At 48.9% G+C, this 13,117-nt stretch overlaps 6 protein-coding genes across 6 annotated transcripts; 2 read left to right on the top strand and 4 right to left on the bottom strand.

The window, feature by feature from the left end:
- Positions 1-148: 148 nt before the first annotated feature.
- Positions 149-1,714, bottom strand: FVEG_03314 (hypothetical protein; the record flags this gene model as incomplete). The annotated part of the gene is made up of 6 exons (XM_018890930.1): positions 149-363; positions 414-707; positions 760-1,264; positions 1,324-1,444; positions 1,494-1,525; positions 1,577-1,714. The coding sequence occupies 6 exons, from the start codon at positions 1,712-1,714 to the stop codon at positions 149-151; spliced, it is 1,305 nt and encodes a 434-aa protein (XP_018747346.1).
- A 378-nt stretch (positions 1,715-2,092) lies between these two features.
- Positions 2,093-3,927, top strand: FVEG_03313 (hypothetical protein; the record flags this gene model as incomplete). Its single annotated transcript, XM_018890929.1, has 7 exons — positions 2,093-2,369; positions 2,416-2,633; positions 2,670-3,048; positions 3,103-3,444; positions 3,495-3,592; positions 3,648-3,687; positions 3,740-3,927. The coding sequence occupies 7 exons, from the start codon at positions 2,093-2,095 to the stop codon at positions 3,925-3,927; spliced, it is 1,542 nt and encodes a 513-aa protein (XP_018747345.1).
- Positions 3,889-5,660, bottom strand: FVEG_03312 (3-carboxy-cis,cis-muconate cycloisomerase). Its single transcript, XM_018890928.1, has 2 exons — positions 5,390-5,660; positions 3,889-5,334 (listed from the first exon to the last, which is right to left on the bottom strand). Exons 1-2 carry the CDS (start codon positions 5,567-5,569, stop codon positions 4,042-4,044), a joined length of 1,473 nt encoding a protein of 490 aa, XP_018747344.1. The 5' UTR covers positions 5,570-5,660; the 3' UTR covers positions 3,889-4,041.
- Positions 5,661-5,956: 296 nt separating this feature from the next.
- On the top strand, positions 5,957-7,663 carry FVEG_03311 (homogentisate 1,2-dioxygenase; the record flags this gene model as incomplete). The annotated part of the gene is made up of 3 exons (XM_018890927.1): positions 5,957-6,889; positions 6,942-7,296; positions 7,347-7,663. 3 exons carry the CDS (start codon positions 5,957-5,959, stop codon positions 7,661-7,663), a joined length of 1,605 nt encoding a protein of 534 aa, XP_018747343.1.
- Positions 7,664-7,830: 167 nt separating this feature from the next.
- FVEG_15240 (hypothetical protein) lies at positions 7,831-10,893 on the bottom strand (the record flags this gene model as incomplete). The annotated part of the gene is made up of 7 exons (XM_018904364.1): positions 7,831-8,872; positions 8,930-9,084; positions 9,148-9,198; positions 9,255-9,383; positions 9,437-10,664; positions 10,714-10,768; positions 10,824-10,893. 7 exons carry the CDS (start codon positions 10,891-10,893, stop codon positions 7,831-7,833), a joined length of 2,730 nt encoding a protein of 909 aa, XP_018747342.1.
- Positions 10,894-12,177: 1,284 nt separating this feature from the next.
- On the bottom strand, positions 12,178-12,701 carry FVEG_15239 (hypothetical protein; the record flags this gene model as incomplete). Its single annotated transcript, XM_018904363.1, has 3 exons — positions 12,178-12,188; positions 12,246-12,280; positions 12,334-12,701. 3 exons carry the CDS (start codon positions 12,699-12,701, stop codon positions 12,178-12,180), a joined length of 414 nt encoding a protein of 137 aa, XP_018747341.1.
- Positions 12,702-13,117: the final 416 nt, after the last annotated feature.

Consider the following 13,117-nt stretch of genomic DNA (forward strand, 5'->3'; position numbering starts at 1 on the left):
AAATAGCAATACATTTGCCACACAACAACTTTTTTTCGCACCTTGTATGTAGAGGCTAGATTACATGTAGATGACTGCAAGCTTGACAGGCAAAGTGTTTGTAGAAGCGATAGATCCATTTTGCTATACTACTACATACAGAGTCTAATTATCCACCGACGGCCTTCTTCTCTCTTAGTCTCTCAATCTCAGCTGAATCTAGACCCAGTACGTCTCTTAATACCTCATCAGTATGCTCTCCCAGTAGTGGAGGCGGCGTGCGGATCGAAGGCTGGGTTCTGGAGTATTTGACAGGGCTGTTGAGAACCTTCAACTGCCCACATGCAGGATGCTGGATTTCCTTGATCATATCTCTCGCCACAACTGTTTCGCCATCGTCAGTATGCTATCGCCACCGACTGAGTGCCACATACCATGTGAATGCTCCAGCGTGTCCTTGATATCGTTAATCTTGGCATACGCCAGACCAGTACCCTCAAAGATATCAAGCCATTCTTTGGATAGCTTGGAACTTGTAATGTCTTCAATCATCCGTTCGAGCACATCTCTATTCGCTACTCGCGCTGAGTTCGTAGAGAAACGTTCGTCAGTTGCCCAATTGTCTTGACCAAGGCATTTGCACAAAACGCCGAAGAGTCGGTCATTAGCCCCACCAATGAGGATGTCGCCGTCTTTGGTGCGGAATGCGCGGTAGGGCACAACAGATGCTAAGCGTTCTCGTTAGTTCAAGTGATAGTAACTTTATGTGGAGCGACTCACGATGTGATGTTCCATATCGTCCACCATCTCTCTTCCCCGTCACCAACACAGATTGCGCCATGTTCGCCAAAGTCGCGACCTGACAATCACTCAAACACACATCCAAAGCCTGGCCCTGACCAGAGTGACTCCTCTCGATCACAGCAGCTAGGATACTGTTGACCGCATATAGTCCAGTTGTCAAGTCAGTGACCGCAACGCCGACTTTTACTGGCGGTCCATCCCGTGGGCCTGTGATGTGCATCAGACCCATCTCAGCTTCGACCATGACATCAAAACCTGCACGACTGCTGTATGGACCTGTCTGACCATAACCAGTTATACTCGCGTAAATAAGCCGAGGGTTCGTCTTGGCAAGGGTATTGTAGTCGAGTCCGTATTTCTTCAGAGTGCCGGGCAGGTAGTTCTCGACGATGACATCGGCTTTCGCAGCGAGGGTTTGGATCAGTTTTGCCCCTTCTTTTTCCTTGAATGAGACTGCTACCGATCTCTTGTTTCGGTTCACCTGTACTCAGAGTGGTAAGCATGTAATTCTCGTCAAAGTCTAGACAGCGCAAGACTTACCGATAAATAATATGCACTTTCGCCCTCGCCATCTCGTCCGTCTTTATAAGGTGCAAAAGGAGGTCCCCATGCTCTCGTATCGTCGCCTCGTGTCGGATGTTCGATCTTGATAACTTCGGCTCTGTCAAAGTCAGAAATGGGACGGATTCGAGAGGCGAGTTGCTACGAACCCTAGATCGCCGAGAATCTGCGCGCAATATGGCTCTCTGGTGTTAGCGATAGCACAGATATCTCCTACACGTGTAGTACTTACTCCAGCGAGAACTCTAGATATGTCCAAGACTCTGATTCCCGTTAGAGGCAACCTTGGAGTTGCCGCTGTCGCATTGCCTCTTGTGCTCAAAGCCGAGCGCCAAAGCGGGGCAACCAGTTTTCTTCGGATGGTTAACATCGTGGTGAACTCATAACACTGACAGCAGTATTCCGGAGGAGTTGAATTGGCGAGATACTGGAGCCAAGTCCTTTCGTGTAAAAGTTGCTGTATAATTATTCATGGAAGTATAAACATTTCGCCTCGGCACTTCTGGTGTCTCAGTCCCACATACGGTAACTGGCATCAACATTTGCATGTGGGGTTTACGCAGTAACGCTACTGTACCCTTGTCCATGATGAGCGCATTCATTTACAACTAGGCAATTGACTTATGAGGGAGACAGAAGCTTGTACAACGATTTCACCTTACTGTGATCTCAATCCTGCAGCATAAAACTTGAATCGGACTGTTCAACACGCTTCATCCGACACTTGGACTTGCTTCAATTCAGAGCCATGATGAGATCAGCTTTCCGTGCACAGGCCCCAACCCCCCTGTGGACTTTGACACAGCGCAGCTTCTCGACCTCCACCGTCTTACGAAGGATCAACAAAATCTGTACCTCAGAAAACGACGCCATTCAGAAAGTAAAGAGCGGATCGACAGTTCTTGTCGGAGGCTTTGGCTTTTCTGGTGTTCCCGAATCGCTTATTGAAGCTGTTGCCGCGCGAAAGGATCTCAAAGATCTGACTGTCGTCTCAAACAATGCTGGAATGCCTGGTGTCGGACTTGGTACGTGCAGTAATAACGCTGCTGATCACCGTGTTAATATCGGTAGGCCGATTGCTGGAAACCCGGCAGATTAGTAAAATGATAGCGTCGTATATCGGAGAGAACAAAGTCTTTGAGAAGATGTATCTGAGTGGGGAGCTTAGCCTTGAGTTGATACCGCAGGGAACAATGGCCGAAAGATGCGCCTCTGGGGCAGCTGGTGTACCCGCATTCTATACCCCAGCGGCGTTTGGCACTGTTGGCAAGTCTGCTACCTCGCAAAGAGTGACAAGAGGCTAATATAACGCCTGTTTAGTCCAGACTGGCGAATTACCTGTTCGATATAACAGAGACGGCTCTGTAGCCCTCATGTCACGCCCTCGAGAAACGCGCGAGTTCCACGGAAAGAAATACGTTCTCGAGGAAGCAATCTTCGCCGATGTCGCTTTGGTCAAAGTCCATAAAGCGGATAGACTGGGCAACTGCACATTTCGTAAAGCACAGAACAACTTCAATGAAGCTATGGCTAAGAACGCAAAGTTGACGATTGTTGAGGCTGACGAGATCGTGGAAGTCGGACAATTGGATCCTGAGAGTGTTCATATTCAAGGCATTTATGTCGATGTTATCATCCAAAGTACGAGGCCGAAGAAGATTGAGAAGTTGACGTTTGCTCAGGATGCCAAGAGAGAAGGCAAAGGTAAGCGATGCCCGATCTATTCTCTATACTATGTGCACTTATTGACGGTCAAAGTTACGAGTACCAACCAAAGACGGGAACGTATCATCAAGCGAGCTTCGAAGGAGCTGAAAGATGGTATGTATGTCAACCTCGGTATCGGCATGCCACTCGCGACACCAGGCATGCTTCCAGATGACTTGGAAGTCATTCTTCAATCCGAGAACGGTATCCTGGGGATGGGGCGATATCCAAATCCTGGGGAGGAGGATCCAGACCTCATCAACCCTGGAAAAGAAACGGTGACGTTAAACCCTGGTGCTTCGACGTTCGGGAGCCATGAGAGTTTTGGTATGATTAGAGCTGGGAAGATCGACTTGACTATGCTCGGTGCGCTGCAAGTCAGTCAATATGGAGGTATGTCTTTCCCTTCCCTCATATAAAGCCACAGAGGCTGACTTGTAAAGATTTGGCCAATTTTATGCTGCCCGGAAAGGTCAAGGGGATTGGTGGGGCAATGGACCTCGTGGCAAGTCCGGAGAAGACAAAGGTCATAATCACCATGGTACGTCCTACCTCATATTGGCCATGACGAACAGGTCCCTGACCGAGACTTCTAGGAACATGTTGACCGTAATGGAAATCCAAAGATCCTGGAAGGTAAGTCGAACGCCGCGATTAATAAGCCAGAGTTGCTGACGGCCACTGATAGAGTGCACATTCCCACTCACCGGCCCACGATGCGTATCTAGGATCATCACTGATCTAGCTGTCTTTGACTGTACACCTGAGGGCCTCGTACTCAGAGAGCTGGTGGATGAGGTTGAGATGGATGAGCTCAAGAGCAAAACGGGCGCGTCATTCAGGATCGCTGATGACTTGATACCATACCAGACTTAGCCACGAGGGGTATAATTGATGCAACTTCCTAATTTGTCTTCATTCCACTGATTGGCCGCCCATAAACGTGATGAGTTATATGCTGGATGTCTATTGGTATCAACCTGATGACCTTTAAGATGCATTCTCAGCCAAGGTATCGTCAACCATACGCTGCGCCGACCCCAAATAATTAATAGGATCACAGAGCCTCTCCAGGTCACTCAAAGACAGATGCTTGGTCACCCTCCCATCCTTCTTCAACGTATCAAGCAGCGTACTCCCATCCTTACTCTCAATAGTAACCTTACAAGCCTCATAAACAATATCATGCGCATCCTGCCTCCCCACAAACTTCGCCAACGCCATCATCAACGCTTCCCCAACAATAAGTCCCCTCGTCGAAGCAAGATTATCCGCCATACGCTCCTTATCCACAACCAGCCCAGCAAGCGCAAACTCAGCTTGGTGAAGCGCTCCAACTGCTATGACGAAGCTTTCAGGTATGGCTACCCATTCTAAATGCCATGGTCCTGATGCGCGTTCAAAGTCAGATACCATACCGTCGAGAACGAGACTGGCGTTGGAGCGCAGGATTTTGGAGGCGGCGAGGATTACTTCGCTGGAGATGGGGTTGCGCTTCTGGGGCATCGTGGATGAGGCGCCGCGGTGGGGGACGAAGGGTTCTGCTACTTCACCGAGTTCGTTGGAGGACATGATTATTAGGTCTAATGCGATTTTGCCGAGGGAGCCGCCGATGAGGGCTAGGAGGTTTGTCACTTCGGCGATGCCATCGCGGGTAACGTGCCAGGTGATTGATGGGTTCTCCAGGCCGAGTTCTGCAGCGAGTTTCTTTCTAACATTGACGCCCTCAGGGCCATCGCCGAGGGACGCCAAGGTTCCAGCCGCGCCTCCATACTGAACAACAAGAGCACGACTCTTGAGCTGCTGAAGTCGCTCTCTATGGCGGTAAAGACTTGATAGCCAGACGGCGCATTTGTAGCCAAAGGTAACAGGCAATGCATGCTGCAGATGTGTCCTTCCAGCCATGGGTGTATCGCGATACGTAACTGCAAGATCTTGAAGCGCGTTTATCACGCCAGTCAACTTGGTCTCGACGATATCAAGACCAGACTTGATCTGCAACACACTCGCTGTATCCATGATATCCTGTGTTGTGGCACCCCAGTGCAGATACTTTCCAGCAGAGCCGCACATGTCGTTTAATTGACGCACTAGAGGAAGAATGGGATACCCCACGACATCAGTCTCGTTGCGCAGCCGGTCCATGTCGAGGCTGGTGGCATTGGCTTTGGAGGTGATGTCTGCTGCTGCATCGGCGGGAATGACATTGCATTGGGCTTGGGCGCGTGCTAGAGCAGCTTCAACGTCGACGCATCTGTTGATGTAGGCTTGGTCACTGAAGACCTGTAAAGTCAGTTAGTAGTTGTCGATGGATGGGAGGGTTGGTACGGTGACTTGCATTGCGAATCTCGTCGGTGCCGAATAAGTTACGAAATATTACAGAGTCAATGGCACTGACTGAGCCGATTGCACGGCGCTGAACAAGTGTTGGCAGTCGTACACAGGCATTCCAGCGGTGTGGATGAGCTTGATGAGTGATTTGGGTGAGTACCCTGCAAGATTGACGTGTGCGCAGCATAATTGACAACAAAAAGTGAACACCAATAGTGAGCGTCTGGGAGCAATGATTAGGCAACTACCGTAACTTGATATCGATGATTAGTCCCACACGTTGAAAATTAATTAAACATACGGCGTATTCATAAGGTTGAGGGGTAAGAATGATGCCTCTGGTCTGATTATGTGGGAGCTCCATATCCCCACATGCGACGTCAGTTCTCCCACTTCCTGGCCCATCTGTGCATCTGCCGTTCGGTAATAAACTGGAACTTACAGGACCTCTCTACTAATACGCCCGGAGAATAAAAGGAAAAAGAACAATCAGATTAGATCCAAGCCATCTTAGACTTGAATAATTTTAACAATCATATCACATCCTTGTACAATTACACATCGAAACATCAGTATGGTCGCCGCTATCAAGAGACGTGAACCCGCCACAGATCCCCAAAAAGTCTTCCACTACACAGACCTCCAGCGCACCAAACCAACCCGCGAGAATGACCCCTACGAATACCTCGCAGGCTGGGGCAACCGCCATCAATCAGAAGTCATCCCCGGGACTCTCCCCGCCGGCCAAAACAACCCCCAAGACAGAGGTTTTGGTCTGTACACTGAGGGTATCACCTACTCTGCTTTCGCAGCTCCTCGCGGCCTCAACATGAGCACCTACATGTATCGCGCTCGACCATCTGCTGCGCACCAAGGGTATTCTAATATCGAGACAAAGTCTCATATTGAGAATTGCTTTTTGTCGCTGAACCCAAAGGTTGAGCCGCTGTATCAGCAGGCTGAGTGGTCGCCTTTTCCGCTGCCGGGGGAGGATGAAGTGATTGATTTTACGGATGGGTTGCATACTCTTGCTGGGAGTGGGGATCCGAATCTGAGACAGGGTATTGCTGTTTATGTCTATATGATCAATGCTTCTATGGTCAACAAGGCATATTGCAACACAGACGGCGACTTTCTCATCACTCCTCAGCTCGGCATCATAGACATTCAAACAGAGATGGGTCGTCTCTTCGTCCAGCCAGGCGAGATCTGTGTTATTCAGCGTGGTGTACGCTTCCGCATCAATCTTGCAGAGGGCGTCCCCGTTGCTCGTGGCCATATCGCTGAAGTCTGGGGATCTATGTGGGAGCTTCCTGACCTAGGACCCATCGGAGGACACGGTCTGGCTAACCCGCGAGATTTTCTTTATCCTGTCGCCCACATCGACGAGGATCTACATGTGCCTTTCAAAATTGTTGTCAAGAATAACGGAAAGCATGTTGTCATCAGTCAGGATCATAGTCCGTTTGATGTTGTTGCGTGGCATGGGAATGCAGTTCCCTACAAGGTGAGCTACCGACACGGCGATGCAAGCGAGGTACTAACTACATGAATCACAGTACGATTTGACAAAGTTTGCGTCTCAGAACAGCACCAGTATTGATCACACTGACCCGAGTATCAATACTGTGTTGACGGCAAAGTCATTCGACCCTCATGTTCCGCTCGCAGACTATCTCTGGTTTGGTCCACGATGGGACGTAGCTAGCAACTCTTTGCGTGCACCTTACTATCACCGAAACAGCGCGACCGAGATGTTGGCTTGTATCTATGGAGCAGGTCTCGGCCGGTCCGATGACTTCTTGCCCGGTGGTTGCAGCTACGAGGGCGGACATACTCCACATGGCGGCTTTGGTGAGGAGTACATCACGGAATCTATCTTGCAGCACAACGAACCACGCAGGATCCTAGAGAGTAAGGAACATACTGTTAGAAATATTATAAAGTCGCTAACTTTGATACAGATCAAATGACCATCATGGTTGAATCGTCTCGCACATTCCTGTTCACAGAGTACGCACGAGAGATCTGCGGTGTTCTCCACAAGCAAGCCACCGACTATCGAGTTTGGGATAATCTTCCCGATCGCTTCTCGGCACATCCTTTGACTAAGCAGCTGCTTGAACGTGTTGCGAAGGATAAGGCGAGCCAGAAGAAGGCGGTTGACTACTATCATTCTGTTCAGTTGCTAGACGCCAGGGGTCAGCCTACCCAAGTGCTCCCCCATGAAACTAATGGCCATGCAAAGATTAGCGCAGTCGATGCAGCGGTTTGGAACTAGGTTAAAGTTACGGATTGTGTCTTGAGCGAAGTGTCTTGTATATGTATTTAATAGCGCTATAGGTTCTCGCGTGTGAATAGTATCTTGTCCCGTATCGAACCTCTATATGTGATACAGCTCAGCTAATTGTACATGTAAACCGTGTGCACTTCAACTGTGGACACACCTCAATCACCACCCAAACGGTCGTCGACTTCAATCAAAGAGTCGCTCATTATCCGCAAAATATGACACAGTTCTTTGGCATTCCACTTCCCGACTTCCTCTAACAAGCTCGCAAATTCGAGCAAGATCATCTTGGCAGCGTTATATCCCGCTTCACACACTGTTCCCGAAAAGCTAATACTTCCTCCATTGTGTATAAACTGGCTGGCGGTGTTATCTCCAGCATTATCCACTGCCAACATTGGATCACATAGATTAGTCCAGTCAATATCGTTGAGTAACTCAAATGACTCTGTGTCAGCATCAGTATGTCCCTCGTTCGGTTTCATCATAAAGACATAAAGTCCGAGGACAAGTGCAGCTGTGAATAAGGACATGTCGGAATGGAGCATCACACCATCGTTTGCTCTCCGACGACTCATGGCGACGTATATACCAGCTGCGTGGAGACAGGCTCGTCGTGCATAGTGTGTCTGACTCCAGTTAGAGATCTCTTGTAATGCGGCGTATGCGCTCTCAGCTCCGTTGCGACCAGAGGCCATTTCGAAGATCTCAAGATTGGCCAGTACATTGAGGTTAAGGAAGTGCCACTGTGCAATGCAGTTGGGGTTCCTATACCGAAGAAACCTCGAGTAATTTATGTAGATATCGCCTAGCACACGCAACGTGTTGCTGCCAGTCTCAGTTGATGCATCAACACTTGCGGTAGGCTGGTCTCCACTGATATCCCTTGCTCCTCTCGTTTGGTGCTGGTGTTGAAGAATGCGTGCCCAGATAACAGACAGCAATCCAGTCATTCCAATCGGCGACGTCTCTTGGAGCGGCGTCAATGTGATAGACGGAGCGTGCATTCGTATTATGACAGGCTCTGTGGTTGCACTTGTTCCAGCGTTGCGGCAGCTTCTCCATGACTTTGCTGATGAGGACCGGTACAGATCGATCGATGTCGACATTTCCAACTGCACCACGGAGGTGCAAATAAGTGGTTCTGTGTTTAGTCTTGAGGCCCACCATGCATCGATCATGATCAACGTGGATATTAGCCTTCATACAATCACCAGGGTCAGTAATGGGTAATGTCGGGGACGAAGCATCACATACCTCTTAAAGCTTTCTGTTCGAGCCCATGCCTTCCACGCCCAATCATCGCTCTGCGCTGGGTCATGAATAAGTCTCGCCGAGTTCGCCTGGGTGAGTAGATTGTCGATGCTGAAGGACGAAGGTCTCGGCATCAGTAAGCCTGACATCTTTAAGAGCTATAGATACATCATTGCGTCAGCGTATACCGAGAAGAGAGGGAAAGGATACCTTAGACGTACGTTCATGGTCTGGTTGTAAAGCATTCCGGATAAGAAGGAATCGCGAACCTCCTACGGTCAATATCAGTATTTAGTCCCCCAAGTCCGAGTATCAGACCAGGACTTACATGTGGTGAGCTTATCGACCAAGCCATTAGAAGTAAAGCAGCGGACGCAAGGCGCTCAACAAGCTGTGCTGACCCGTCTGGGCCAAACGATGGTGTCGCTAGTTGAGAACAGCATTTCTCCGTAGCTGCCTGTACAGAGTCAGCATGGTCTTCCGTTCAGTCACGGAAGGTAGTGGCATTACTGGTAAGTAGTGTGCTGTGAATGGCTTCACATATGATGAATCGAGAATGGCCAGTCCCAGTAGACACAAGGAGAAAACGACTGAGTTAGATGCTGACTTTGCTGAAAATGTGGGTTGGTGTATAAACGGGACGAGAGAATGGGGCTGTCGAAATGCAATGGTGAGACCAAGGTTCAGTAGTCTCGCGGGTAGAAAGTCGACGCTTGAACCAGGTGAGCCGAACTCGCGTATGAGATCTTGCCTCTTTTCTTCATCCATTCCCCATCTCGATTCGTTCTCGGTTCCGATGGTAGAGCTTGGTGATGATTGTGAGATAGAGACATCTGTAAATATACCATCACCACGGTAGTTCACCACGTCTGCCCAGACTTTGGATGCAATTTGACTCGCGGGGTGCGTTCGGCTCCTAGGCCACAGTGCCGCTACTCTTGCGAAACGCTCCAGTGGGATACTACTGACAGGGTCGACGCTGTTGCTCGAAGCTTGAGATCCACGAACGCCTGGAGATGTTTCGCCGAGACTAAAGTCTAGAAAGTCCAAATGACTAAGATTAGGTTGCAAGAGCTCTAGAGCCCCAGCGTAATGCAAAAAATCTGTGTTGCTCATCGACGTGAGGGATGTTTCATTATTTCCCCAAGGAGCTGACGAGGCAGCTGTGTGTGAATGAAAAACATTCGCCCTGGTACTCAACGACATTCCAGGACTGAGAAATTCAGCATTGGCGGTGAACAAGGTAGGGGTAGCGGTCTCTAGCGATGTCTCCACCATATGATGCGAGAAGCTCATCGGCGATAGTTCATTATCATGCTGGCCTATAGCAGGGGATTGATTGGCAGGCCGTCGATCATCAAAAGAGTCTTCCAAAGCCAACTTTGCTGATTCAGTTGGTTGTTCGTGGAGAGCTTGCAGCATTGATACTGTAGCCAACGCATCTAGGTCGGACGTTGAGAACTGCGCCATCGAGTTATCGACAGCGATAGAGCTATCCTCTTGCTGTTGTGTCTGTCCATTATCGCGCATGTGATCATTATGTTGCTGATCTGTCTCGCCTTCCGAGCCTTCCTCTGTCTCGGGCGGTGGTATCGAACACACATTTATGGAATCGGCCAGGACACTTTGTCGGCGCTGCCGACTCTTCTCGTTCGTTGAGACATCGGATCTTCGGCGCTCTCTCTCTGAGGTGTCGCTGTTTGGGTGAAAGTATCTAACATGGCGAAGGAGGACATCGCTGTTGCAATCAATACCAGCGGTGAAAATAATTTGGTGGTGACTCTTACCTCCGTGCATAGCCGCGACCGCATGTATCGCATCGATATGGCTTCTCCCCTGTATCTAAGCATGGGTCAATTATCGCGATTGAGATGGTTCCATGTGGGGATGATCTTACGAGAGCGCTCGTGGCGGAGAAGATGCTCTGTCTTGTGGAACGTTCGGTGACAGTATGAGCAGCCTTTCATGGTCTTGAAGGCGCGCGGTTGGCATTGAGTAATAATAACCGATAAGAAACGTGGGACTAAACTATGCCGCAAGGTAAAATGAACACTCTAAACATGCGAAAGGCCATGAATAATGCTCTGAAACTGCGGCTCCGCTGCTGCAATGACGAAATCTGGGGTTGTCGCGGGGTAAGAAAACATCAATCTCTCATCAGTTGTTTCTGTCTCACATGCAAGGCATCTAACCAACCCCTGAGAAAAGAGAAATGCGGTCTGGGCTCACCTGGTGCCGCTTCATCTGCCGAAGCAGATCGACAAGGTGAAGCGGAAGATCCGGGGTACATGGATTACAGAGACTCAGCATTTCCTAAGCAGCCAATCAGATAGTGTCAAGTAGAGTAGATGACCTTTACCCCGCAATCCTGATTATAGAGTTTAATAACAACTTCGATAGCTCGGTTAAACGGGCGCTGGGCCAAAATCACTTACCCTAGATCTATGTGGGGCTTTCTGTTATCATAATCATGATGGTATGTGGGACAACGTACAAGATGGCAAGGGGAGACAAAACAACTTAAGGTCTCTATATGAAGCGATGAAGAGACTCAGGTTAAGCTTAGCATGTTTTAGTGAAGAGTTAGGCCAGCCTATTCTAATACCTTAATTTAATATTAGAAGTTTTGCTCCCCGGAGAGACAGACCGGGCACAAAGTCAGAGGGACATAGAAAAGTAGCAAGTGATTCACAGTTCATATCTATAGATAACTAGTCTCAAGTTTAAATATAGAATGACTGTAGCTAGTTATACTGAGATAAAAACGCTTCTGCACTCTCAAGCTCCCTCTTGATGGCCTCAACATGAGCTGCACTTCGTGGCTTGATATTAACCTTGTATGGCAGTGGACACACCAAGTTCGCCGACGTATATGCATCTTGATCCAGTGGTTTAACCTTCCCGGTCACAGGATCAATTGGCTCAGAGAACTCAAAAGCCCATAATAGCTTGGCTGTGATTCGCCACATACTACGTTCGGCCAGATGAATTCCGGGGCAGATGCGTCGTCCAGCACCATATCCATAGTGATGTAAAACTGGAAGTTAGCTAGTTGCTCTCAGTACTGTTGAGGAAATGGACTTATCTCGTTTCTCATAATCAGGACCAACAGCGTATTCGTTTGCTAGCTTTGTATGAGATAGGTAGCGGTCCGGGTCGAAGGTGTCATGACTTCCGTAGTAATCCTTGTCGTGATGCATCGCCCATACGCCGACGAAGATGGTACTTCCTTTGGGGATCAACATTCCATCCTAGTAGTCATCTGTCAAAGGTTAGTTACCGAATGAACGTTTGCTATCCCAGTGGTGTCGAAACTTACCCTTGGTGACGGTATGAGGCAGTCCTAGGTCGGACCTATACCAGTAAGCACTCTGATGCAAGGGATACCATGTTCAAGGTAAACTCACGTTGGTCTCCATCGCAAACCTTCCTTCACGATAGCATTCACATAAGGCATCTTCGCGAAATCCGAAAACACAGGTGCTCGTTCCGTACCACAAACAGCATCAATCTCCACTCTCGCCTTCTCCCGGAACTGAGGATATTTCGCCAAAGCCAAGATCAAAGTAAGAATCTGATTGGCTGTGGTATCAGCACCTGCTTCCATCAATTCGCCAAAAAGATTGTTGAAGGCGTGCTGCGACATAGGCCAGCCGTTCTTTTCATACTCATCCAACTTCATATCGATCATACACTCTCGACGATCACCTCGAGCACGTCGGTCATCGACCATTGCTCGTGCTTGGCTCCAGACTTTATCCATGTGGTCTCGCATTTTGTAGACGCAGGACTTCCATTTTCCGGGGATGTACCAGAGCCATGGGATGAGGTCGACGGGGGTCGCGGTGGCTACAATTACGTTGGTACTATGATTCACGTGAGGGCAATCATGGCTGGCTCATGCGCCCTCTTCAAGCACTACAACAGATGTTCTTCAGTAGTTCGGTAATAGTAAAAGAAGATATTTATATGAAGTTGAATCCAATTTAGCGGAGCCACTATGTAGTCGACTGTTGCCAGTAAGGTTGAGCTATGTAGTTGACGGCTAACCATAAGGTTAAGCTTTAGGCTGCTAACATAGGGGATGCGGACATGATACTGATCTGCACCACTACTAATCCCTCTGGCCCCTTTTAGATGTCAGATCGATCCTCTCCAACACGTCCTCCACTTATTCGCTCATCAGATTCG

This window comes from Fusarium verticillioides, chromosome 5 (assembly GCF_000149555.1).
Source record: "Fusarium verticillioides 7600 chromosome 5, whole genome shotgun sequence".
NCBI lineage: Eukaryota > Fungi > Ascomycota > Sordariomycetes > Hypocreales > Nectriaceae > Fusarium > Fusarium verticillioides.